General features: G+C 42.8%; 1 protein-coding gene across 4 annotated transcripts in view; it reads left to right on the top strand.

The window, feature by feature from the left end:
* unc5cb (unc-5 netrin receptor Cb) overlaps nucleotides 1-24,659 on the top strand; it is a 144,801-nt gene that overhangs the window by 95,213 nt on the left and 24,929 nt on the right. For 2 of the 4 annotated variants that reach the window (XM_053853758.1, XM_053853759.1), the window contains exons 4-7: nucleotides 4,113-4,216; nucleotides 18,228-18,408; nucleotides 21,758-21,925; nucleotides 22,104-22,268. In XM_053853758.1, the coding sequence (XP_053709733.1) occupies nucleotides 4,113-4,216; nucleotides 18,228-18,408; nucleotides 21,758-21,925; nucleotides 22,104-22,268 (618 nt within the window). The remainder of the gene's footprint in view (nucleotides 1-4,112; nucleotides 4,217-18,227; nucleotides 18,409-21,757; nucleotides 21,926-22,103; nucleotides 22,269-24,659) is intronic. The other 2 variants (XM_053853760.1, XM_053853761.1) reach the window with 1 other exon arrangement.

A 24,659-nucleotide genomic window follows, 5' to 3' on the forward strand; every position in this document is an offset into this window, starting at 1 on the left:
CTCTCCCGCTGCTCCACCTCTTATAATCACCCATGATGAGCAGCCTGCCAGCACTAACCCATCCCTCAAATCACAACGGACCCTCTTCTCCTCCCATTAGCTTCTGCTGAATGGATTAGCTCCTCTGCCCGGCGCTCTTGCTCCAGACAAGTGTCTTGTCAGAGCCAGACAACGTTTCTCCTTAATGGAAACTAGACTTGTTTTCCTCCCATCTCCTTTCATCTGCTCACATGCGGCTTTAATCTCATTCCTCAGTTCGTGTTTTCATTTCGTCATTTGCTAAATCATATTTTCCAAAGCTGTTCATCAGAGATATGAGATATTAAATGATTTGCAGTAACCTCTTTAGTCCCAGTTTTATTAGTGCTGGTGGTTATTTTGTTAACGTTTTGTTAATGTCTTCACACATATCTGGACTCAAACACCGACTCAATGTCCATTAGACGTTCATGAGTCATTAAGTGTGAGAATTGCGTGCAAAAATGAAAGTGTTACAACATGTTTCAACTAACATGTCACCATGTCTCACTCAAAGCCAAAAGCTCCATGTGGGTGCAGGTTTTGGTTTCAACTGGTCAGGAGCATGCCGTTTAACCATTCAGGTGTCTGAAGACTGTTGTCAGTTGATCGTGAGTCTAGTGCTGATTCTAGTGATGTAAAGGCTCTTCCCTGCACAGCATTCAAACTTGACATGACAGATTGGAAGAACCTCCACAGCAGACAGGCCGCTGCCCACTGAGCAGCGAGTAGGGAGGAGCGGACGCGTCACGACCAGCAGGGCTTCATCAGAGCACCGGCTGTCGCACGTGATCGGTTGTTGTGATCAGCGACATCCCTACAAAAAATACATCCGCTTTTTCTGCTCCTGTTGTGGAAGTCTGGAGTCTACGGACTCGTGGCGATATGAGCCGTGTCCTCCACTTTTTTGATATCATAAACTTTCACGGAGTCATTTGAATGCATGTCCGATCACCTCGTGGGAGATGAGTTGGTGGAGAAAGGGACGAATGAACTTCAAATGTTGTATATCAATTCATGTGGGGTACCTTTGGAAGCTTTCAGTAAATAACCAGAAATGTATTCAGAGCGTTGACGTGGCCCAAGGTCATTTTTTCCACCCCATGTTATTTTAAGTCTGCGCTTTCATTTTAGCAGCATAGTTCTGTGCAGTTTTCAGGCAGGTGAAATATCATCCATAGCAATCAGTTCAGTGGGACAGCTGGTGGCAGTAGTGTCTCAAAAATTCACCGACACAAAACACATGGCAGGAAAAAGAGGAGCTCACGCTTGCGCCATAGTCAGTGTGTCCTGAAAGTTTCATTGTTGTTGTTTTGTTTGCTTCTGTTTTTGAGTTGTTTTTCCCACAGATTGACTAATGACAGGTTTTTCATCCTCTTCTTGATGGTGGTAAAAACATAACAGGTGCCAACAGTTATACTCAATACTGTTGGACGTCTGAGCTCTAAAACTCCTCATTTTTATTTTTAATTATGCCATGACAAGAATACAATGATAATGTATTTTTAAGTTTGAATATAAAAATGGCCAATTCTGTGTCTACGTTGTCCAATTTATGTTCAGAAATATTCCTCCTCAAACTTTCAAGGTCTTATAAAATGCAGAAACAAACCAGTTTTTGGTAGTTTTCCAAATACAGATGCACCAATACTGACATCGTATATTAGTCCTATTCCGGGCTTGAGTACTCTTACTCATAGAATGGCCACCGAAACCGATACCACTTTATGGTAGCGTGCAGTTTTTGATATTCAATTTATTTATTTTACAACTTTGTAAAATTTGTGTTGTGTACTGCAGTGAAACTTGGAGTAAAAAAGAATACAGAGGAATGTTGTTCAAATTAAACGGTTTATATGGAAAAAAAAATAGAAAAAAGGAAAGTACAGGTATTGGGGAGTTCTCATATACAAGTTTTTTTTTTTTGGTATTGGTGCGTTCATATTAATAATCAAATGTAACTAGACATTTAATACAGATGAAGGTTGCATCTACTCAATAAGAGAGTTTCTGTGGAATGATCTTTTGTTGTGTTGGTGAAATATCAGATTTATGTTCCAAAATTCACAATTTGGTCTGACTTTATCCTGAACAGGTTTTTGTACTGTATCTGTCCCACAGCTGGAATTACTCATGGCTTTGAGTACTGAGTTACTCAGACCTAAATCACTGGTCACGTGTGTTTAGTTTTCGTAATTCAACGTTTTCCTTTATCCCGGCGGGTCACACCATGAATACGATTTAGCTAGTCAGAATGAACACAGCAGAGAAAGAATAAATTAACATGTGTTTTTTGCACTCCGTTATGTTGGGTGACTCTTATAACAAGTTCAGTTAAGGTTAATGGTTCTCTCACGGTTCTGAGGCGCGAGCAGGCTGAGGTGGTTACAATGGAGAAACTCCCGCAGGAATGCTGACTCAGCTGGTCCCGCGCCCGAACGTGTCCCACAAGTATTTTAGAGGGACCAACCTTCTGTCTGCCTTCGGTGACCAACTCTCACCAGTATTTACATGTAGTGATACGAGTTGAACCTTCTTAAAAACAACATCCTCCTCCACGAGTACAACATCTGAGCCAAACCTGCAAACTAAGAAATCATAAGTGAAGTGCCACTCAGCAGGTCGGGCCCATCCAAAACCACCAAGTGCTATGTTAAAATCTTCCACGGTGAGCTGCCAGGCCGCCGCTTCACCTCCTAGTTTACTGGAAGAAAATCAAATTAAATTCACTGGATTTGACTGCGGAGCATTATGCAGCGCATCACAAAGTAGTATGTCATCGTGTATACGAAGGAGAAGAAACTGCGGCTGCTTCCCCACCTCTGCTGACACGCAGAGACTCCTGCCTCTTTTATCTCTGGGAGTCAATTTGAACCAGGATCCGTCTCCACACTGTAGTTCTGACTGCAGAGCAACAGCATATCAACTCTCACATCTTCAAACACAAGAACTGTTTTCGCTCTGTCTCATCTCTCCATCTGAAAAATAAAACATCTGGACTGCAAGTTGACATAAATTATGATATATTTATGAACATGCTGAGGATAAGATGGTTTTCAGGTTGATTTCGTAGCAATAAAAAGTAAATTTCCAAAAAAAAATAATGCACTGCAGGTGTTCGCTGTGCCTCGGGGGAGGAGGCGGGATTCTATTCCAGGACGAACACGCTCTAATGAGGGATTTGGAACACTTCCTCTCTTTCTGTTAACTTCAAGAAGGTGATTTAATTTCATAATGAATTGTTTTAGCACCTCCCCAGCAGCATCCCTCACTTCATGATCTCAAATCTAAATTTAGCAGACGTTCTTGACTCTCAATTTTAGGATGCAGGTCGGGACATTTTTGTGAATTTTCTGGAATTGTCTTTGCGCTGCTGCTTTCGTAATACGACTAACCGTACGGGGTCAGTCGTGGCCGCCTTTTCACATGCCAGACTCCCCCCTCTCTCGTGTGTTCCAACACCCCACCCGGGCCCCACCCCATCTCCCTCGCGTCTTTTACTGATGTACTTTCAGCAGCTATGCCTTCCAGAGTTGCACCAGGCACGTACAGTACACTGACCCTGCAACACCACAGGCAGCACCTGGCCTGCAAATGATTTTCATGACCGTGAAGATGTTAACAGTCTGCTCCTCTGGCAGCCATATTTGCTACCCCGGCATTTCCACGTGTAACTGTATCCATCCGATTTTTTTAGGGCATTGTGACCTTCTTAAGAACTTAAGTTTAAACTCATCTAAAGTTTTTTAAATAAGTTGAGTTTCAGGCAAAAGTAACCAGACATACTACTAACATGTTGACCAAACTGGAAATACTTTTTTTCTTTTCAAATTCTCCATCAAATTTGCCATCTTAAGAGGTGTTATTGTTCAATGGGAGTCGTTACAACCAGACATCAGGGAAGTGTGAATGATTTTCTCCACAAGCCAGTGGCCCTGATGTGACCCTGGGTTGGGAAGAAAGTTGTAGCTTGTCCATGAAAATAGTGTGACCTTGACCTTTCAAACAGCAGCTTGTCAAGACTTGCATATAACTGTCACGCAAGGTCAAGTGGGTCTTAAACCGCCATTGTTTTTTTTTGTTTTTTTTTCCAGATTTGAGAAAAACCTTTGATCAGGAGCCTCTTGGAAAGGAAGTTTCACTGGAGCAGGAAGTCTTACTTCAATGTCGACCCCCTGAAGGCATCCCTGTCGCTGAGGTAAGGACCCCCCAAGTTGTGTCTGGTACTGTATTAAAATGAAGATTAATCTCAACTGTTCTTCAATTCTAATCATTGACATAACCATTTTCATGGTTGTGCAGATGGCAAAAATGATGGCAATATGACGGTCACTGTCATATAATTAATTTGCACCTAAAACTGCGAGGGCTGCGGTCGGATGAGAACACTGAGATTATCTGCTGAGGCAGAAAAGAGCTTGGTTCGTCTATTACTTGGGCTCAGCCAATATCTCCTCCCCGTCCCGACGCTGTCAAAGCAGCGTTTCTAAAAGCCCAGTCGAAATTGCAGGAGCAAAAATAGAGCCGTGCTCAATGGGAAGCTACTTTTTTTTTTGTTGTTTTTTTGTATTTTAGTTGGGAGCGGAGGGACTGAAATCTGTAAAGGGCCATGACTGACCTGGAAAAGCTGAGTTAAGTGAGTGGAACTGCACAGCATTTATCCGTGCTGAAAGTGCTGACAGGCTAAACGGACCAAAAGTTTGGGCCCCGGCAGACTATCCCTCCACAATCCTTGGCTATGATAGAGTTGCTGTAGCACACAGTGAAGATTCCTCTGTTGGGTTTTGAGGCTTCTGGATTGGCTCAGTCGAGCGATTAAAGCCTCAGCAGGGGTCCAAAACATCTGTGCTTTCCAAGATATGCGGTTGTAGTGGGACCTCAAAAGTACTACAACATTCGTAATTGTCAAAATGTATATTCAGCCAGTGAGCGAAGGCGTTACAGTGTGAGTAGTGCAGGCAGCTAATAGCTGTTGTTGATGACATTACTGTCGTTCAACTGTCAGAGCGCCTCATTCTTCAAGTGAGGTGCTTTGTTCACTTGAAAACATTTTTTTTTTCATCATTGTTTTTTATTATCAGTGCTGGTGATCTCATGACAACCCACAGATCAGTGACAATTTGCAACTGATTTTTATTTTTTAATTTTTTTAACCCTATGGAGTCCGAAAAAACAGACTTCGAAATGTAGTGTCACCTCTCAAAACCTTTTTGTATTGAGTCTGCATAGAATATAATTGCATTTTTTTTAAGTTGATACTTATTTGAGGTCCTTTAAAACATGTGTTTCTATTTTTGCATTGCAGAGCGACAATTGTTTGCTCTGTTGTTTCCGTCTGCACATGTTTAGTTTTCTTAATTACTCTCTTACCCTGTGGCTCCACAACAAGAAAATTGTTCCACTGCGCTTATTTATTTTTTTCCTTTTTATTTCCTTCTATTTTTCCCTCAACTCAAACACAGCTGCTCAAGCGGGGAAATGGGACGTAACCGAACGCTGCTTTTTCATCTTGTGCGTGTCGGGATTTTTCTCACACTGCCAGAGAGAATGCCTCTGAATAAGCAGATGTGCTAAGTCTGCGGTTACATATGGATCTGTACAAGGAAAGATCCGTCATGATTTTTCTTTACTTGGGGAAAAAAAAAATGCAGAAATGATGAGGGAGCTGAAAGGAAAAGAAGAGTAGCTGTTGTGGTTTCGTCGGGGCTGGAGCCCTCGGTTGTCAGGTCTCCAGCTTGCCGTCAGTTGGCGATGTGGCTCTGTACGATCCGTCACCCGGCGAGAGAGCCTGGCAGGAAGGCAAAAGCTGAGCCTGAGCCATGAAACCCGAACTCTCGCTGAGCCTTTGTTGCACTGTGGACTGTGTGCAGTAGATATTCTCTCTGTGTGACAGAACTCCAAATGCTCTTTTATTAGAAAGACAAGCGGGGCGCACAGATTGTGCAGCCCCTGTCCAGTGTGTTGTTATACAAATGTGTTCCACATGCATGTCAGAGTTACATGGTTGACATTTCCAAACCCAAATGCTGTCGAGATGCAAATAGGCAGTGCCATTTTTCAGGTAACTGTAGACGACGATAAAGGGCATGCGCAGAGTAGGCCAAACATTATGGGGTATAAATCCCATTTTAGCACATTTTAGTACTGTGCAGTGAGAGTACAGAGCTTTGAGTGGCTGTATCTATTTTTATAATTTACCTCCCTAACATTTTTGTGGCCGTTAGCAAACTAACACGAAAATTTATTTCATAGAAATGTTCCAGAAATATTGATTGTGGGACAAAAAAATTAATGAATAGTGTCTCAAGTTCAAGTTCCATTCCCTACTAGTTTATTTTCTGATTTCATTGTTATGTTAAAGAGTAAATCATTATTATACAGTACTTTTTTGGGCTTTAATATTGACATGATGAAGTGAAAATATTAGATATTGACAGTGTACCACTGTACTTTTTTAAGCTAGTAAAAAACTTTTACTTACTCTAAATGCAACACCCAAAGATCAACGATCAGTGAGGCAGATTCCGAAGAAGAGAAACCCAACAACGTTTGCTTCACAGCGATTGCGAGGAGCTTCTCAAACAGTTCATGAATATGGAGCTACAGTACAATCCTTTTTTGAGGAGGCCGTTGCACCGTTGCGACATCCTCACAGTGATGGAGAAGGTGATGTTCCAGAGCTGCTGGTGGTGCCTGGTGCGCAGTAACTTTTGACTTTTAAATAACTCACAATATGACTTTCCCCTTGTTCATCTCTAAAGATGTCTCATTGCCAAGAACATTTCTAGCCCTCCTTGGATTTGAAGGATTCAGATCAACAGTTCTCATCAAACCAGGATGGAGAATATATGATGGAGTATATGAAGTCCATACTGTGTCTGTTAGTCAATCAAAGAAAGTGGTTCTGACTGTTTGACGTGTCCGTGTATCAGTTATGCGTTAGTGCTTTCTCATCTGCCGCTCCGAACCATCTACAGCTGTCATGGTGGTTCACCACAGTGAGGACATCCTGTCAGGCTGCTGAGTGGTTTCGTGAGGTTCTGTGGGGGTTTTTTTTCCCTCAAAGCAAAACATTTTCACAACAGCATCATCTCTTTTCGAGCATTTTATGGATCCCATACCATGAGATTGACATTCCTTTCAGATTCATGTAAGCAAGAGTCAAGCCTCAAGTTGTCGTTCTTCGAGAGTCCGGCAGGATATCCCAGGTACCTCAGGATAAAATGTGACACTTGGCTGGTGACAGTATGCAGCTCAGTTTGTCAGAGTATTATCATCAGAACTGGACTGAGGGGTGTGGACAGAAGCGCCGCTGACATTGTAACCACTTCAAGCATTTACACACAGTTGTACAGGATTAAAAGTTTCAAAGATATTCTGTTATCTGAAGAAACAACTGAGTTTTTTTCCCCCATGAATATTTACTTCATCAATCGCAGGGGGAGGATGTTGTGGCTATTCCAGGAACGAACATGGAGAGAGGTTTTTGGCAGGAAAAATGGCAGTGCTCTTTTTGTATTGTGTGGGTTGTTAGTGGTTTATTTGGAAACTGCAAGGGCGGTGTTACAATGACCCTTTAAAAACAAAGTAAAGGGCAGAAATGAAGCAGATAGAATGTCTTACTTTGTTTTAAATGAGGCTGTTTTTCTGTGTTTGAGTTCATTTCTGCTTGCTTTCTTGGACTTGACCGAGAATTTCGGTGTTCAAATGCAGAAACAGAATTCAGCCTTCTGAAACTCAAGATGTTCTTTTCCCTGTCTGCCTTGTAGTTTTAGCAATGAAGACACCTCTTTCTAAGGATTCAATTGAGTTGAGCACTTTTTTTTCATGAGCAAATAAGTTGGTGCATTTCGAAGTTCTCCTGCTAAATACTATTGAAAACATTTGGCGACCGCGCGAGGATAAGTTACCTCACAGCAATAAGGAAGTATGGTAGATTCCCTAAAACAGCATCACATCACATTGAAATAGTTACATTATATGACAAACACATTGTGAAATGACATGAAACCATGTGATCATTGCAAAGATATATGTCATAGAAAAGTCCAACCAGCAGCAGAACCAGGTGCAAGTCATGTTCACCAAATTTAGTAGAAAAAAGAAAGAAAATACACTTGATGCAAATTGTTAATAAATACAATTCGGAATAAAATAAATATTATGAAACATAATAAAATAGATAGATAGTAAATATCATAAAATAAAAATAGTATAGTGTATTTAAACTCCAAAGAACATATAAGTGAAGTGTAAATGAAAGTATCGCCATAAAAACTGCTTCAACAGGAGCTTTCATGTTTTTCAGTTTGTACTGTTGGGGGGTGCGCCATCACTTTCTTTATCATTTTTTTTTTCCAGGAACTCCTCCATAGTTGGTAACTATCACAGATTTGCAGCTGTCAAGTCAGTTCAGTGACTCACTACTGCCACCATACGTGACTCATGTATTACAACTGAGCACATCTCATGGACAACGCAGCCCAAAGGTGTAAAAAACTTCTAGCGGCCCTCTAGGGGGCACTCACGGCCCAACCATGGGCCCTGGCCCTTAGGTTAACTACATCATTCATATGACGCTTTTAGAACAACAAACACCACAACAACTCTGACTTCTAATCCATCATTATTCATCACCACTAGCAAATATATAAATAAAAGCAGTAAGGTCTTTGCACATGTTCAGTTCATTTCATTTGTTTAACTTCTTTCATAAGACTTGAGAATCAAAACCGGCAGGGCCTCTTCGCAGCCATGGTCAGTTCTTTTCAGCCTCTGTAATATGTGGAAGCCTTGCAAAAGGGCTTTTCCTGGGGGCCAAGAATGCTGGTGTATTGTTCCTCTCCTCTGCATGGCCTCCATCTCCACAGACCTTGTCACAGCCCCGAGTGAAAGACCTGGGTTCAGAGGTGATGCAGAACTGTGAGCTGCTGAGCCTGTTACCATGGAAGCAGGATTTTAATTCAGGCATCTCCTCAGTCGACCGCGGTCCTGCAGTGTGATCATGGGTAACGAGTCATTGAGGCTCTGCGGGGAAGCGGCCCTGCTGTTGTGATCAGGTCCGCTGGCTTTACTGGGAGGAAACACCCACAGATCTTTGCTTCACTCTCACTCGTCTCCAGAAGCGGGAAACTAGGCCAGATGAAGGATGGGAACTGCAGAGGGGGATACGTTCCCACTTGCCTCAGTTCCTCACTAGTCCTGTCATTTTCTACTGATTCATGGTACGCAATGAGACGTGTTTTAGAATATAACAGGCATTTCAAACTAAACAAACAAAAATAGCACTGTCGGACATTTAGCAGTTTTTGGGGCGTCAAGACCGGTGATGGGGAAAATCAGAACAGATCTAACAGTTTTGTCTCAGGAGAGGGAGCTTTCAGGATTCAGTAACCCAAGAATCCATTTTGTTTCATATTTCCACACAGCAAAGGCCCTAGTTAATAACTTAAAGCTGCGTTGGGGAACTTTGTGAAAACAGTTGACGGGTCACATTTGACACGATTCAGGGTCTCATTCAAATGCGGATGGGACCCTGACAGTTTTGTGGCTTTCCCACGAAATGTGTACGAAAACCTTCATTTTATTCTTTAACATTTACTGATTCAGTTACGCATATTCTGCGTTTGAGAAACCAACTGCATGGTTGAATCTGTGGTCTGTAGCTATTGTTAGCAGAAAGCTATTCATTTGCATCAGTCATAGGTCCATTGGCGTTTATACAGGTGTTCGGACTTCGTCTTCCTCTTCTAGGCTGCTTTGTTGAAAATTAAAAAAAAAAAAAAAACTGTTGAAATAGCTTCTTCGCGCAACATGCCTTGATACTGGTTCCAGTAGTTGAAGTGACAGGAATACACATTACAATAGAACTATTCAAAATTACAATAGAACAATTCATCAATCACACAGAAAGTGCCACATTCTGTGGCTTTAAATGATGGAATTGGTCAATTTCGCATGACATTCATCCTCTGATCTTCTTTTTGAACGTTCAAAGCAAAGTCACTTTTGTTGTCCTCTCACTCGCCAACCACCATAAAGTAAAGCGAGTCAGTGTCTCGTATCTATTTGTCTCAGTGGATCCCAAAGTGGAGCTATGTATTTTGATACTCTACTAAATTAAATACCAGATATGATCTGCATCCATATTCATCACGCCTCAAACAATATCAAAAGTCATGGCTGTTTTTCTGTCCCAGATTCGCTAGTGAGGCATCAGACAAACAAACAAACAAAAAAAAAACAGTGCTGGTGGGTCACCTTGTCAGAAAGTAGCTCTGATACAAGTGGAAATGAAGGCAGAAAACAGTTGGGTCATTTAACAACACACCAGTGGCTGCTTGAGGCAGGAAGTGCTATTTTCTAGACAAGATGATACCCGAACACTCAAGCAAAAGTTGCCACACAGGTGACAAGTGGGACGTCCCTCTCTCTGTAGGGATTAAAATTGTGGTCATCTTATTTTCACATGGTTTCACATTTTATTTGATAATACAATGATGGTTCACCTAGTCAAGTGGTTTAGCTAGTCCCAATAGATGGCGCTGCAACATTTTCTGACAACTCTTTTCATCAGTCTTTCTCTGAACTTTATAAACCAACAATATTCACAAGCACATTGCTATTTTTTGTTAATTGATTACGAAGCAGATGTTGCGCCAGTGTTCTTTCTCTCAGCGAGTGTGACAGAATCACACATTTCCAATCTGCAGGTGTGTCCTTTTCGCCTGAAGCAGATCTGTGCTGTGAAAAAAAGAAGTGACATGAATAAATTACTGCAGAGTGATAGTTAGACTCTGTGTAGTAGGGCTCATAATGACTTCTCTCTTGAGGAGCCTTGCACATGGCTGTGGAACATTTTTTTTTCCTCTGCTCGCGATCCTTTTTCACGCCTCCCCTCCGCCCCCGCGCTCTGCAGCACGTTCTAATTCTGACACAACAGCGGTGAGTAATGAATGGTTTTGCCTTGCACTGTTTCTTAACAAGTGACTGGATTGTATACAGTGTGTTCTGTAGATTTGGCTAATGAGTGTTGTTCTGGCGCACGCTGGCAGAGAAGCAGGCCGCTCTCCTACCATGCTGCAGTCCAGAACCCACACTGTGGACACTGCTTATGTGAGTCCACCTACGAAATGATGTAGATGACACTTGCCTGGCTCGGAAGGCACAGTTTAGATGGTCATAATGAGGAGCTGTTGCTGGTGTCTGTGTACAAGTTGATGCATGATAAGACTAAAGCCCAACCAGCATCACTTGGGGAAAAAATCAAGTTTATGTTAGAGGTAAAATGTTCTTATGGACATCCATGCCACCTTTTCGCCCACCGTGACATTTTAACTTGTAACCTTATATTGACACTAGAAGGGACTGAAACACTGGGGTGTCTCCAACATTCCTCCTCAACATGTCCACTGCCTCTCCTCTCCACATGTCCGAACCATCTGACTAACTGTCTCCAAGCCGCTCCAGATGAGCTGTCCCTCTGGTATTCTCATGTCTAATCTTGCCCTTCCAAATCACTCCTGATGGAAACCCGAGCATCTTCAACTGTGTCACTTCTAAATCTGCTTCTTGTCTTCATGTCAGGGTCCGATAAAGCTTCCCTTGTGTGTGTTAACCATTTTCAGCACTGCTTTTTATATTTCTCTGGCTTGATCTGCCCAAAACCCGTGTGAAACAGAACGGCTGAGGAACAGCCCTTCACATAGAATACCGGGGCAAAGAGGAACCAGCCATTGCTTCATGTGGCATTTACAGTGGCTGCTCCCTGCTTTTCTACGGTCTGTTACTCTAATGATGCGTTAAATTCATTAGAGGTTTTGGAATTACGGTGGGGAGGTTTGACGCTTTGCTGCTGTATTTTGCTTCACCTTTACAACAAACCGTGAGCACCCTATTTAGAAAAGCCCTATTCTTGCAAAAGCCTAAATGTTTCCAAACACTGGTCATGTATGGCTCCGCTGCTTCCACCCCACCATGCGCCTGCTGCTTTCTTTACTGCTCAGTGTGGCGATGACGTCACAGACAGGCCACTGAGTCGAGTGGTGTCTGGATCGGAATAAATGTGCAGGGACACACATTTAGATACGTTACGTTATATGTTTCAGGTTTCTGGTAGAAGCTGCTGGTGTCTGACAGACTGCTCTGCCAGCTTTATTTAGGGGTTAAATTGAGCCGTCTGTCTGCTGTATCTCATGTCTCTGAACAGTTGACTTGAACTATGGACCAGTCTGGACACATTTCCTAGATGCTATTGAAGAAATATCAGAAATCATGTGCATAAATGATCATTTAGTCATATTCTATTCTCCAAATCATTATATGTCAGTCCTGTGTCTTGTGAAAAACCTTTTGCACAATTCTCTCTCCTAAAATGGTTGTTTTCCTTTTCCTTATTGAAGATTTCACTAATACTTTGACCGCTTTAGAATTTGTTGATGTGTCCGCGTTCAGTGAACCCTAATGGGCACGTGGAAGACGACAACGGCGCTGTCAATACCGGAGCGGAGCTCTGTCCAATATCCAACTATTTTCAGCACGGTGTTCCGCCGAGGCGCCAGTGTTGCACGTGTTGATGTGAACCAAGGTAGACGACTGCGTCAGAGAACCTATGAGGACCACTCCATCTAATAAAATATACAGGGATCCAGAGACTCAGAGTCGACAGTGTCATTATCAAAGGTCCCCTTTATTAAAAATAAGTTTCAAACTATGATGGTGAACCAAAGTCCACCGCACTCTCCACAACTGTGGAGAGTGCGGCGCGCCGTCACGGTCTCGTCATGTTCACTTGTGTAAGTCCAATGCAGCGAGTGAGCCGCGTGTTTATCATGAGATGCAGAATTGTCATCGTGGAGATTGTGTTATATCGTGTACGATAAATTATCGCCCATCCCTAGCGTCCATCCATTCATTGCTGAAGGAATGACAGGAAGTGGCTTGCTGCTGTAGTTGCGAGCATCATGAACAGGTCGGCCTTTGAGGGCTACTGAATTGTATTCTCATATTCTTCCATTTCTTGCCCCAACAATTTCCCCCTTTGTCATCGTGTTGTGCTATGAGTGTGTTGCACTTGCATTGTGGTCGTGTTGAGTTGCAGTCTCCCACCTCTGCTGCCGCAGTGGGTTTTTGGATTTTTCCAACTCTATTGGGCTCAGTTTGACTGAATAAAAAGTCCTTGGATCAAAACCATGTGAGATGTTATAATAGCCCGAGCTCCTCTGCCCTTGATCTCCACATCTTTTATTCAGATACATTTTCAAACTCCTCAGTCTAAACGTGTCAGTGGGCGTTTATTTGACAACGTGATGCAGAAGATTGTGGCTGTTATTGAGCCGACCGCACCGACTCAAATGAATTTCAGCTCCTGTTCATAATGTCTCTGTTTGAGAACGCTCTCAGAGACAACACACATTTCACCGAATAAGAGTCATTGATTCAACTCCTCCTCATTGTACAGTGCTTTCTTTGAGACACCTCTTCCTGAAACTTATTTCTCTTCACCATCTTACATGTGCTAATCTGTCAACTTCCCAGTGCTAAGCAGATAAGAAATGGGCCTCTTCTTGGTGGGATGTTTATTTGTTTATCTCTCACTGCACTGTTTCTCTTTCTCTTCAACGCCTCAATTCCAGCTCATCTGTCTGTGTCTCTCAGGGATGATGTCTCTCTCTCCTTGTCTTAGTTCCTACCTGTCTCTTTCTTTTTTTTTAAATGCCATGCACCGTCCTGTCATTCTCTCTGAGTCACTTGGCTGCCGGCGACCTGCCGAGAAGGCTCTTGATGATGGCTGACACGTGGCAATCTCCCCAGCCCTGTTCATGACCAGAAACCTGCCAATTACCTCTCCGGATGTTCCACTGCCAATCCCACGCTAATGACTTGGAAGTGTGTTTAGCATGAATCCTCACTCTGCTGGCACGTGAAGACAGTCGTCTTCAGCTGAATTTTAATCATTTGAATTCTTCTTCTGTGGAGTCTGCCGTACCTTCTCTCGTCTGCGGCTTTATTAATGAGTCCTAATTATAGTCTGTAGCAGATAAATGATAGGTGAAGTGTTGCAGACTCTCCTTTCTAATCCCACTTCCTATCCCTCCGTACTCTCCCGCCCCCTCCTACCCTTTCGTCTGCGCTGAAAAGAGCTTTTGTTCCCTTGATATAAAAGTTTGCCAGACTTGTGAAGGCAAGGCACCAGATCTGTACGTCCATCTTTTGCAAAAACGTCTTCCGCTGGTCTGAGTTGGTCAGACAATTGAGTGTTCTCAGTCCAGGTGACATCAAAAAACAAGTCCCCGAGACCAACAACAAAACCTCTCCTCCCAGACCATGACAGACAAACTTGAGGCCAGAGCTCCATCTCCTGCCACCGTGTCATTTTACATTGCCTGCAGGATCTTTAGATGCGTGAGCCACAAAGATGACAGCTCATTGGGATGTTTTCCTACGAGGTGCAATCGAGGGAATTTGGCAGAAGACGGGAATATGGATGTTGAAAAGGACATTGTATTCTGTTCGGACTCTTATTTCCTGTCCAGTTTGTGGTTATTCAAGAAACATTTTGTTCTGCCTCTGAAGCCAAGTTTGTTTAAATTTTGGCCTCTCCTCGTGCCTCCTCTCATTTGATGCCTGCATCACCAGCTAATGTTGCATTTCATCCAAACAGAGACAGAGAGAGAGATGACCACTGACACACAACACACAGTGTGAGCTTTTCAGGAGCCTTTCAGCCTGTTTTATGTGATGACCGGTGGAGGGAAGTAAGCGATGCCATCACCTCTCTGCTATCTGCTTAGCTATATTAACTTTGGGGGCAATTTCTCATTCAAGAAGCACCTTTTCACCTGAAAAGGAAGACACTTTTTTTCATCCATCACTCTTAAGTGTTCAATTGGGCACAGGTTTTAGACTGTCATCCTTCATCACTCCCCAATTTCTGCTGTAACGTTCTTTCTGGTTCCAAATCCCTTGATCAGGGGTCACTGACCTTTTTGAAACTGTGAGTAATTCCAAGCGCAATGAGTGGTATATAGGAGTTTATTTAGTGTTGTATTGTCCTCACACACTCTCAATCCAGCATCTAATGTCAGTTGTCTTCTTTCCTCCTGAGGGCTCTTATTACAACCCCATCCCACCAACCAGGTCCAAACCAGAATCCACTGTGAGCCCAAAATACAAATGTATCCTCGGGTGACCATAGAAATATGGAATATTATTCTCACTTCCAAGAAATCATTTTCACTCTTAAGCCTTTAAATTTAGAGTTGATTTAGGTGTGGTACTGTAGGAAGACAGCACCATCAGAGAAGTATGTGAGGGTAGTGCAGCACGTATATGACAACAGTGGTGAGGTGTGCTGTCGGAGTGACAAAGGGATACACCACGAGAGTACATCAGTGATCAGCTCCTCTTTTGTTGTACCGTGATGGACTGTCTGCCTGACTGCGGTTAGGGAGGAGTCACTATGGACCTAGGTTTTTTGAGAAATGAATGGAAGTCAGTTTACTCAAGACACTGCAAGGAACGTGTGAATGAGAGTCAGAGTGAATATTGGACAGGGATCAAGGGTAGTGAAGAAGAAAATGAAGGAGGAGAGGATTGACACTTGGGTTCCAGATGTTCTCATAGTTTTTTCTTGGGGATGTTGAAGGAAGACAAGATCAGAAATCATTGCATCAGATGGACCCATGGTGACCTTTGGAGAAAAAGTCCAGAGCCGGATGGTTCAGACCCCTGGAGAAGAGAAAGTGTTTTTATTTTATTTTATTTTATTTTATTTTGTCTCAATCCTTTTCCAATATAAACAACAATTTGAGCTTTGTGTTCAAACTCACCTTGTGTCAGGTTTGTCTTCAGAGCAGGTTTGGTTTTAAATATTAATTGACTTGTTTTTTTTCATGATATTGCTATTTTTGAGAAGAGCGTTGAACAATCAATGGCTACTATAGAGAGCCATCTGTTTTTTGCTCACTAGTAATTACAGAGCCATATTGAATGCCAGTCACCGCTATATTAAAGAAGGAAGATGCAATCTGAAAAATCAATCTGCGAGTGATGGGCAGGTGTAATCTATCTCTGGGGCACAGTCGCATCTCCTACTGCTCCATGGTGCATTGTGCTTGAGTGAGTGAGACTGGAGTTTTAATTTAAGAAGAAGACAGCAAGCTGAAGGTCGAAATTATGGTCCCTGTTCATACATGAAACCTTTGCTGTCACCGAATCTGGTGAAAGGACACCTGAAGCAGCTAGTTTAAAGACATTTTTGGAGATTTCACCCTGGTGAAGATTCAGTTGTGAATGTGTGTGTGTGATAGCATTGTTGAGTTTTCAAAATGAGCTTTTGTGTGCTGCTGCCAAGAGGGAGGGGCGATCTTGACGTTTGATTTCAGCCAACATTCAAGTTGCTAACAACCAAGTGTCTGTCATAATCTGCTTCCTTGAACCACAGTCGCCTGTGTCTCGTACCTCTATGTGTCTGTCTTGTTTGTAAGAAAGACTGCAGACTGTTTTGTCTTGGCAGGACCACAGTCTTTTATTGACCCACTTCTCTTTCAGATGCTTTATCTCCTGTGAGAGAAATCGTTCATAAACATCCTGCTTATCTCTGCCAGTCCTGTTAGTTGCTGTATTATCTCCTATCAGGCTCTTGTCCTCGTGGGCTATCACAATGCTCAGGAAGTTACCGAGCCTCCCGATCGCTAGACAGCTTCTTTGATGAAAAACTAGACATCCAGGAAACATTTTTTTTTTTTTGAGGAAATGGTCCTTGCTCTACTTTATCACTCTGCCTCTGAAAAAGCAAATCTTTGCCGTCACCCTAACTCTGGGGGGGATCTGTGCAGCCATGGGTGTTTTAAGTGCACTTCACACACTCCAGTGCTACATTGGAAACAACCTTGTAACCATAAGGAACAGAATTTCAAGTTGCTCTCACATTACTCATCACATCGGCATTGGCCTTTAGGTCTTTATCACCGCGTTAATACAACCCAGTAACTTGGTTGCTACTGTTTTTCAAGTTGATCGATCCGGATGTGGCATTAGTTCTTGTTCTCAGTATTTGATTTGAAAATAGGTCTAATGTACAGTACACATGTCATATACTGATTATGATCTAGTTTTTTTGTGCATACTTCTCCCAGATTTTTATTTATTCCCTAAAGTATTTCAACAAAGCATCATTAGATCGACTATACAGTAACTACTGAATAATGATCATGGAAACACTTTAGATTATACAGTACAATTATGAATTTAATGAATGAATTAAATGTCTATCACTAGCAGTTTAGGCACTTTTTAATCAGTATGCAGTTCTTTATCGTCTTGTTCAGCCTGACTGTAGATAGAATGTAAGACCCCAGGATGGTAACTAAGAACAATGACAATGTAATGACTTGTTAAGTACGAAAAAAAAAATTATTGATGTTTAATAAATGTTCTGTATTGTAAAGTGTAACCATAAGTCTTTGTACAATGCCATTTTGTATATGTCTGAGGGTGTTTTCCTGCACATTTGTTCATTTACATAGTTTAAAAATGTTCATTTTGTAATTCACGTGCAACTCCTGGGGTGAACCCTTGTCGTGCGTTCTTTGTGGAGGTTCTGCCCTCACTTACAAAGCATACAGTTTAGAGATTGATTGGTGACCACAAATGGCCTCACGCCCTCTAAGTGGAATAAAGTAGATCAATGAACCCCATGCTATTCATTTTTATTTTATTCAAAGTTTTTCTCATTTTTTATTGTTACGTGTATGTGGTTTTTTTTTATGTTTTTCCCTTGAGTGTTGTTCTTTTTAAGCACCGGCTTGACGCCACCTCGCAACAGTCACAAGTATATAATGTGGAAATTTAATTTCCCGCCTGATCTGTACTGTTTCTGTGTGTGAGCATGACTTTGGTGATGAGAAAGCATAAATCGAGCACCCTTTGTTGATATTGGGTTTCCTTGTTCTTTGTTGAGAAATAGGAATCGCAGTGATTTACTGCCAAATAAAGGTTCTGAATGGGCTCCGGTCTCAATACCTGTGTCATCTGGAGAAATGAAACTCATAAGCAAAGGTCACCTCTCCGCTTTAACACTCCGTTTTCCTTTTCACCAGGAGTTGTTTTTGCGCAGAAGCTTTGGTGGAGACACGAGTGCTACAACTGGTCAATCGTTAACAGCGATTTAGTTTCTGAGCTCCATTTCTCTCTCTGCTGTTCCTCAGGTGGAGTGGCTGAAAAATGAGGAGATCATCGACCCGGCTGAAGATAGAAACTTCTACATCACCATCGACCACAACCTGATCATCAAGCAGGCCCGACTCTCCGATACTGCAAACTACACCTGCGTGGCCAAGAACATTGTGGCCAAGAGACGGAGCACCACGGCCACTATCATCGTCTTCGGTAAATCAGCATCTCTCGCTGTAAAACTGCCTCCAGTTGTCAGGACCAACTGACTCATGCAGCCGCTTCAATGTGTATAGATTTGCTTTCCTGCACATTCAGTGGTAATTTCGAGGGACTTCACAGCGTTGCTCTGTGGGGTTTGGAATTGCTTGTCAAAAACTGCTGCCAACACTTGAATTTGAATAGAGAACAAATATTTTAAAAAATGATGTTCCTAGTGCTCATTTCAAAGTACTCATTTCACTGATCCTATCCTTCTTATGATGACTCTATAATAAACCAAAACTTGAGCATTATTCACCAGGTCTGTTCAACCAGCTCCACTTGTCACTGCTGTGTGGAGAATTTGTGTCAGCTGAATGTGACCTCCACTTGAATGTCGCTACTGAATATCTGCACCGTCACACAGTATAACTCTGAGGGTGACACATCTTCCACCCCACCCTCTTATTACTCCATCATAGTCCCTTTATTAAAATTATTTTTGATATATCAGATTATGTGAAGCTAAAAATGAGAGGAAAACATGAGTATTTGCAAAAGTCAGAAAAGAAAATGTCTTGTGAAATTACTGTCACAGGCTCAGAAATGACAGGAGACTCGAACGCTGGATGTATGGAAGGCGAGGTGATCAACACAGATGGTGTTGAATACACAAAAACGGCAGAGCCAAGACAAACGGGACACAGCCCAAAGTTAAAAACAGGAACAAAGAGAGTCTCCACCGGGTAAAAAATGACGAATAAAGATACAAGATAGATGGTGGAACAGGAACTCGATAAATGAGAAAACAAAGTCAGGATCAAACTTACAAAAAGAAATACTCATGAAAAAGACGATCAGCAAACACGGCATGAAATGTTCATGATCTGGCGCTGTCATCCAGCTACACCTTAAGAGTTGAGACAATCGGGGGGAATGAGGTAGAGCTCTTGTCATTGAGGTCACATTACTCCATTGAAGGCGCTGGATATCAAAGAACTTGAAGGAACTTCTGCAAATATTTATATGTCTGAATGTCATTGACAAGGCTCATGAATCCGTTTATAATGAGACTTACGGTATTTTACATTCTATTCAGGATGGAATTTTGGTGCGCAGCATAGAGTTTTTTTGTGCGCGGAGACTGGATCAGCAGTGCACGAATTGAGCTTACACGCAACTTAGAAGACGCTCATGAGCGTACCAAACCGCCTGCACTACTGTTGATGTTAAAATATATATATATATGCAGCTTCAGTGGTGTGTTTTCAGTGGAGTTCAGTGTAGTTCATGATGCAACTCTCGTCGGACTACTACTGCCCCAACTACTACTATTCACTTAGGAATGGTGTGTTGGATCCGGGGAGCTTTGTTTTCTGGTCATGGTGAGAAGTCTGTTTGACTTAAGAACCTCGCTGCATATACGTTCCTCATGTATTCATGTTTCTGCCTGAAGGGGAGCAGAGAATAAAGGGTTTGTGATTTTTGTGAGGTGCTGATACGAGTGAGCCGCACTTAAAGAGCCCCCTGCTGTGGTTCCACGCAGTCACACTCTCAGTTTCCGCCAACATGATTGCCAATGCACCGCACAGCTGTGAAGTTCAACTGCATCGCCTGCTGGAGGCCTCACAAGACAGGAAAAAATGAAAGACGAAGCAAGTGATCTTTTGAACTTCAGACGTTTGTTTTTTTTCTTCTTTTAGCCTTTCTTTATAGAACAACTACCAGCTTGATAGCTCGTTTAACCGGGGCCGACTGAGTTCACCCTGTGCACGATGGGAAGCCACAAGATATTCTGTCTTTATCCCTGGAGACTTAACAAGAGACTCCACAGACATTCACACAGCAGCGGGGAGAGAGTAAAATACATATCAGGTTGGATGAGCGAGTGTGTTTTAAACGCCTTGTGAATGGGATGGTGTTGCTTTGTATGGCGACTTAAGAGGACATGAGGGTGATGCGCCGACGTTTTCTGAGCGTGAACCAGGGTGGCTATCTTCAAATGGGAAACATCGCAAAGCGTTTAAGAAATGCTTTGATGTGGGCTCATCCTTTTTATGAAGAGCGTGCTGTGCCCTTGCTTTCTTAAACATCTCCGCAGAAGGGGTTCATGTGTGTACAAAGGAACTGGCGATGACGCACATGGACCCGGGGGAGCAAACAAAGGACAAAATGTAATTTTATCTGACAAAGTGGATGAAAAATAAATGGAGCACATTTTGGTCCAGTGACTTCCTGCTCAGCCAGGCAACAAAAGGCACCAACTGGCGACAAAAGACAAATGGAGAAGAAATTCAAAGACGCCATAATCCATAGTGGAAACAACACAGAGGGGGCTGGGCCGCTGCCTTCTCCACTGACTCTTTGGAGTCCATTATTTTGGGATTCACTCATAAGCATGTCACATTTGAAAGTCAGAAGGCTCCAAGGGGCCCGGTTCCACCATCTCAAATGCCACGGACGTGTTCACAGCCACAAGCCCCGGTGTCACTCCACACTGGATTTACTCGCTGACAGAGATGGATGAGAGAGGGAAGAGAGGTATTAGGAGGAATCAGTGAACGGAAAATGGAGCGGCGCAACCGGGGTTTACTGACCGACGGCATGGCAAAGGAGCACCCTGAGATTTGAGTGACAAAGAACAAGACTTCTGTTGTACAGTGAAGATAAATTACACCCTTTTAATGCCTGGTGATGCTCTGTGAGCATTGTTACCTTTACTCACACTCCGGAAGCCCCTAAAAACAACAAATGTGCGCACATAAAAACCAATTTAAAGCAAAATAAAGTTAAAGGTGATGAATAAGAAGTGGCTATTCAGTCAGCGGTTTACTCTTAAGCTTCATCCAACACTGCGTTAAAGCTTGATGATGTAATGCGAACATCAACGTTATTGCTGTGCTTTATTGCTGTCAGTTGCCCATGCTGTCTGTTTTATTTACATTCACCGTGAAAACAAATGACACATCTGCTCTTAATTTAAACGCCAATAAAAATCCCGGCATGACGACTTCTAAATCATCCTCTGAACAAGCGAAGCTACGCTTTAAGAACTGATATTGAGCACGCTCAGCAAATCTGCAGTGGAATATTTCTTTGTGGCCGTGTGTTTTGGCAGTTCTGTTGTGGAACTTTCCAGGGCCGCAACTTTTGATAGTCAGACCTCAAAGCATCCTGCACTGTCACATTTTCCTTCTGACAGGACTGAAGTTGTCTGTCCTCTGACCACCTTCAAGGCATATAAGACTTGCTGTTTGCACTTGTGTTGACCGTCCCACCTGTGACATCATTTTTCTTCGAAGCTTGATCGAATCTGTCTTGCTGTGTGTCTGAATATTGATCACTGTTGCACTTTTAATTTCAGTTAATGGTGGATGGTCCACGTGGACGGAGTGGTCGGTGTGCAACAGCCGATGTGGGCGTGGCTACCAAAAACGCACACGTAGCTGTACCAACCCCGCGCCTCTCAACGGCGGCGCCATCTGTGAAGGGCAGGGCATTCAGAAGCTGGCGTGCAATCCCCTCTGCCCAGGTACGACTCGGAATCATGATCTTGTCCTTTTCCACTGGTGAAACTTGGTGACTGCATAAATATGACGCTGTCTTCAGCGGCGTTTTGCATGTATTCTTTGCTTCCCGGTCAACACACCCACTCATGCGCCCATTCTCATCCTGCCATTTCCTCATCTGTCTTGTCTGTTGTGTGGTAGTGGATGGCCTGTGGACAGAGTGGAGTAAGTGGTCCACCTGTGGGACAGAGTGCACCCACTGGAGGAGGAGAGAATGCAACGCTCCGGCACCCAAAAACGGGGGGAAGGACTGTGAGGGCATGGTGCTCCAGTCCAAGAACTGCACGGATGGGCTGTGTATGCAGAGTGAGTATCGAGCTAATCCTCCGCTACTCTCTCTGACCCGCCAACAAGAGAACTGTCTTCACCTTCCGACCATGCGTCCCAGCTTGCTCTTTCATCCTCACACCGTGTCAACATCCCCATGTAAATCTGCCACCCGCTCTGTTTCGCGTCACTTCATACATACACAAGAGTGTGGGCTTAAAACGCCCTCTGCTTGATCTTCCGCACACACAGAACACAAGTGCAGAAACAAAGTTAGAGCGGTCTAAATCGAGTTGTGACCACACGGGGAAGCACTCTGAGTAATTATCCACGACACAGGCTGAGCTTTTGTGAGCTATATTTAAAATAATAATAAGTGATTATGCTATAATTACACATCACGGCTCACAACTACCAGACTGCCTTGATTGCTACCTAAAATTAAAAACTCTGCATTCCTTGGTTCAAATGAGAGGAAACACAGGGCCACAAAGTGGATTTCCCTGCTCTTTTCTTTCCCCGCAGGTAATTACATGTGTTGTAAATGGAGCATTGGTAATGATTTTCGTGTTATGTTGCTTTGAGAGCAAACAAACATCGCAGCAAGTTCTTCACACAGATGACAATCGCACCATTGTTTTCTTTACTGTTGTTGGGAGCCAGACGATGCCAAGGCATGTGTTTGTTAAGACAGAGTTTTTTTTCCAAAGGCAAAAATAAGAAATCATAAAACAGCAAAACGGGCTTGGTTCACAGAACATCCATTTTGCTTTTGTCACAGTGTATGGTTTGGATTTAACATTCCACGATAAAATATAGAAATACTGACAAGTGCTTTTGTTTCGTATCCTCGTATTAACCCCTCCACTGCACTGCTGTCTGATTACACATTTGCCTTTTTCAGCCTTTATTTCTGCAAACAACCTAAAGGTCAGATTGAGAAATGTGAAATGTGATATAACACATCATGTCTAAACAATGTCTTCTCTTTATTTGTAATTTCTAACCACTGACTAGTTTGGCTGGTGGGAGGAAGTGGCAGGGTAAAGGCCACACAGCTATGGGGCCCAGTTGGAATCAAACCGACCACCTTCTTGCTGTGAGACTGCAGCAGTGACCACTACAATTTAAAAAAAATGAAATGATACTAATGTTGGATTATTTCACATGACAGTGTTTCTAGTGTTTCAGTCATTTCTCCTCTATCTTCTGTTTTAGGGGAGAAATCATGGTAAAACTAAAGCTAGGACTTTCAAGAGATCTATTTAGATTATTACCAACAAAAAAATCAATAAATCCCAACAACGCAGATTCATTTGTAGGGAACATTTTTCAGTGCTCCAATTCCAACATTTCACATTATCCAGTGTGATGTCACATCCATGAAAAAAGAGACTAAATGAGATGGCGATGATGGATGAACAACTGAAGTTTAAAAAAATCCTTCAGGATAGAAGGTCAAAAACTGAGTTTCCTCATCACTGAAGCGCCATCATCCTGGTACTTGAGCTGCTGTGTACAGATTCATTTGTCAGATTCAAGTCCCACCCCGAGTTCAAACTTTTTACATCCGCAAAATAATGTAACTTATTATTGACGTGGAATGGAAGGAGTGAGTGATAATAAAATTAAATTACTTATATTTATTAAATAAACCGCTAAACTCCCATGACAAGACGTGTGTGTGTGTGTGTGTGTGTGTGTGTGTGTGTGTGTGTGTTGCACAACCTGACTGCGACTGTACCTGCAGTATGTGAGCACTTCAGTCCCGTAACTCACATCTCATTGACATTCTCACGCAGTTCTTCTCATGCTTCCGTGTGATCACTCACTTAATGCATTTGGACATTTCAGTGCAGCGATGGCCGGACCTCCACTAACACATCCTTCCTCCTTTCACGTGCCACAGATAATAAATAGAGCAGAATTCAATTGATGCGTGCGGTAAATGAATTAAAGCGCGTCTGCTTTAATCAACCTCGCCTCCTGTGAACATCTCTGAAGGTGTTAGTGCCACTGACTGTCACCAACGCCTTCATCATGTGCGTAACTTTCCACAGATGGTGTTTGTGACACTAATAATAGCAGTTGCCTGATGGCTTGAATTTAACGCTGCTTGTCATGGGTTTGTGCAGCTGGATTCTGGTGCACGGTGAGAACGCGAAAACAGTTAATGATCGCAACTAAACCCGCCTCAGCCACGAGGATGGTGGTTATGGACGATGAAATGTGGAAACTGGTCGTGATGGATTCAGTGATTACTCTGATAAAATACACGTGGCAGTGAGGCTGGAGCAGGTGAAGAGCCAAAGCAGAGTTAAATGGAAGTCTTAAAGTCCGTGAAAGCGTAGTCCGCAAAGATCCAACACGGAAGACACGACTGGTCCGAGACTCACTGGCTGACACTTGTGAGCAGAGGCTGTAGCAAAC

This window comes from Synchiropus splendidus, chromosome 1, assembly GCF_027744825.2.
Source record: "Synchiropus splendidus isolate RoL2022-P1 chromosome 1, RoL_Sspl_1.0, whole genome shotgun sequence".
NCBI lineage: Eukaryota > Metazoa > Chordata > Actinopteri > Syngnathiformes > Callionymidae > Synchiropus > Synchiropus splendidus.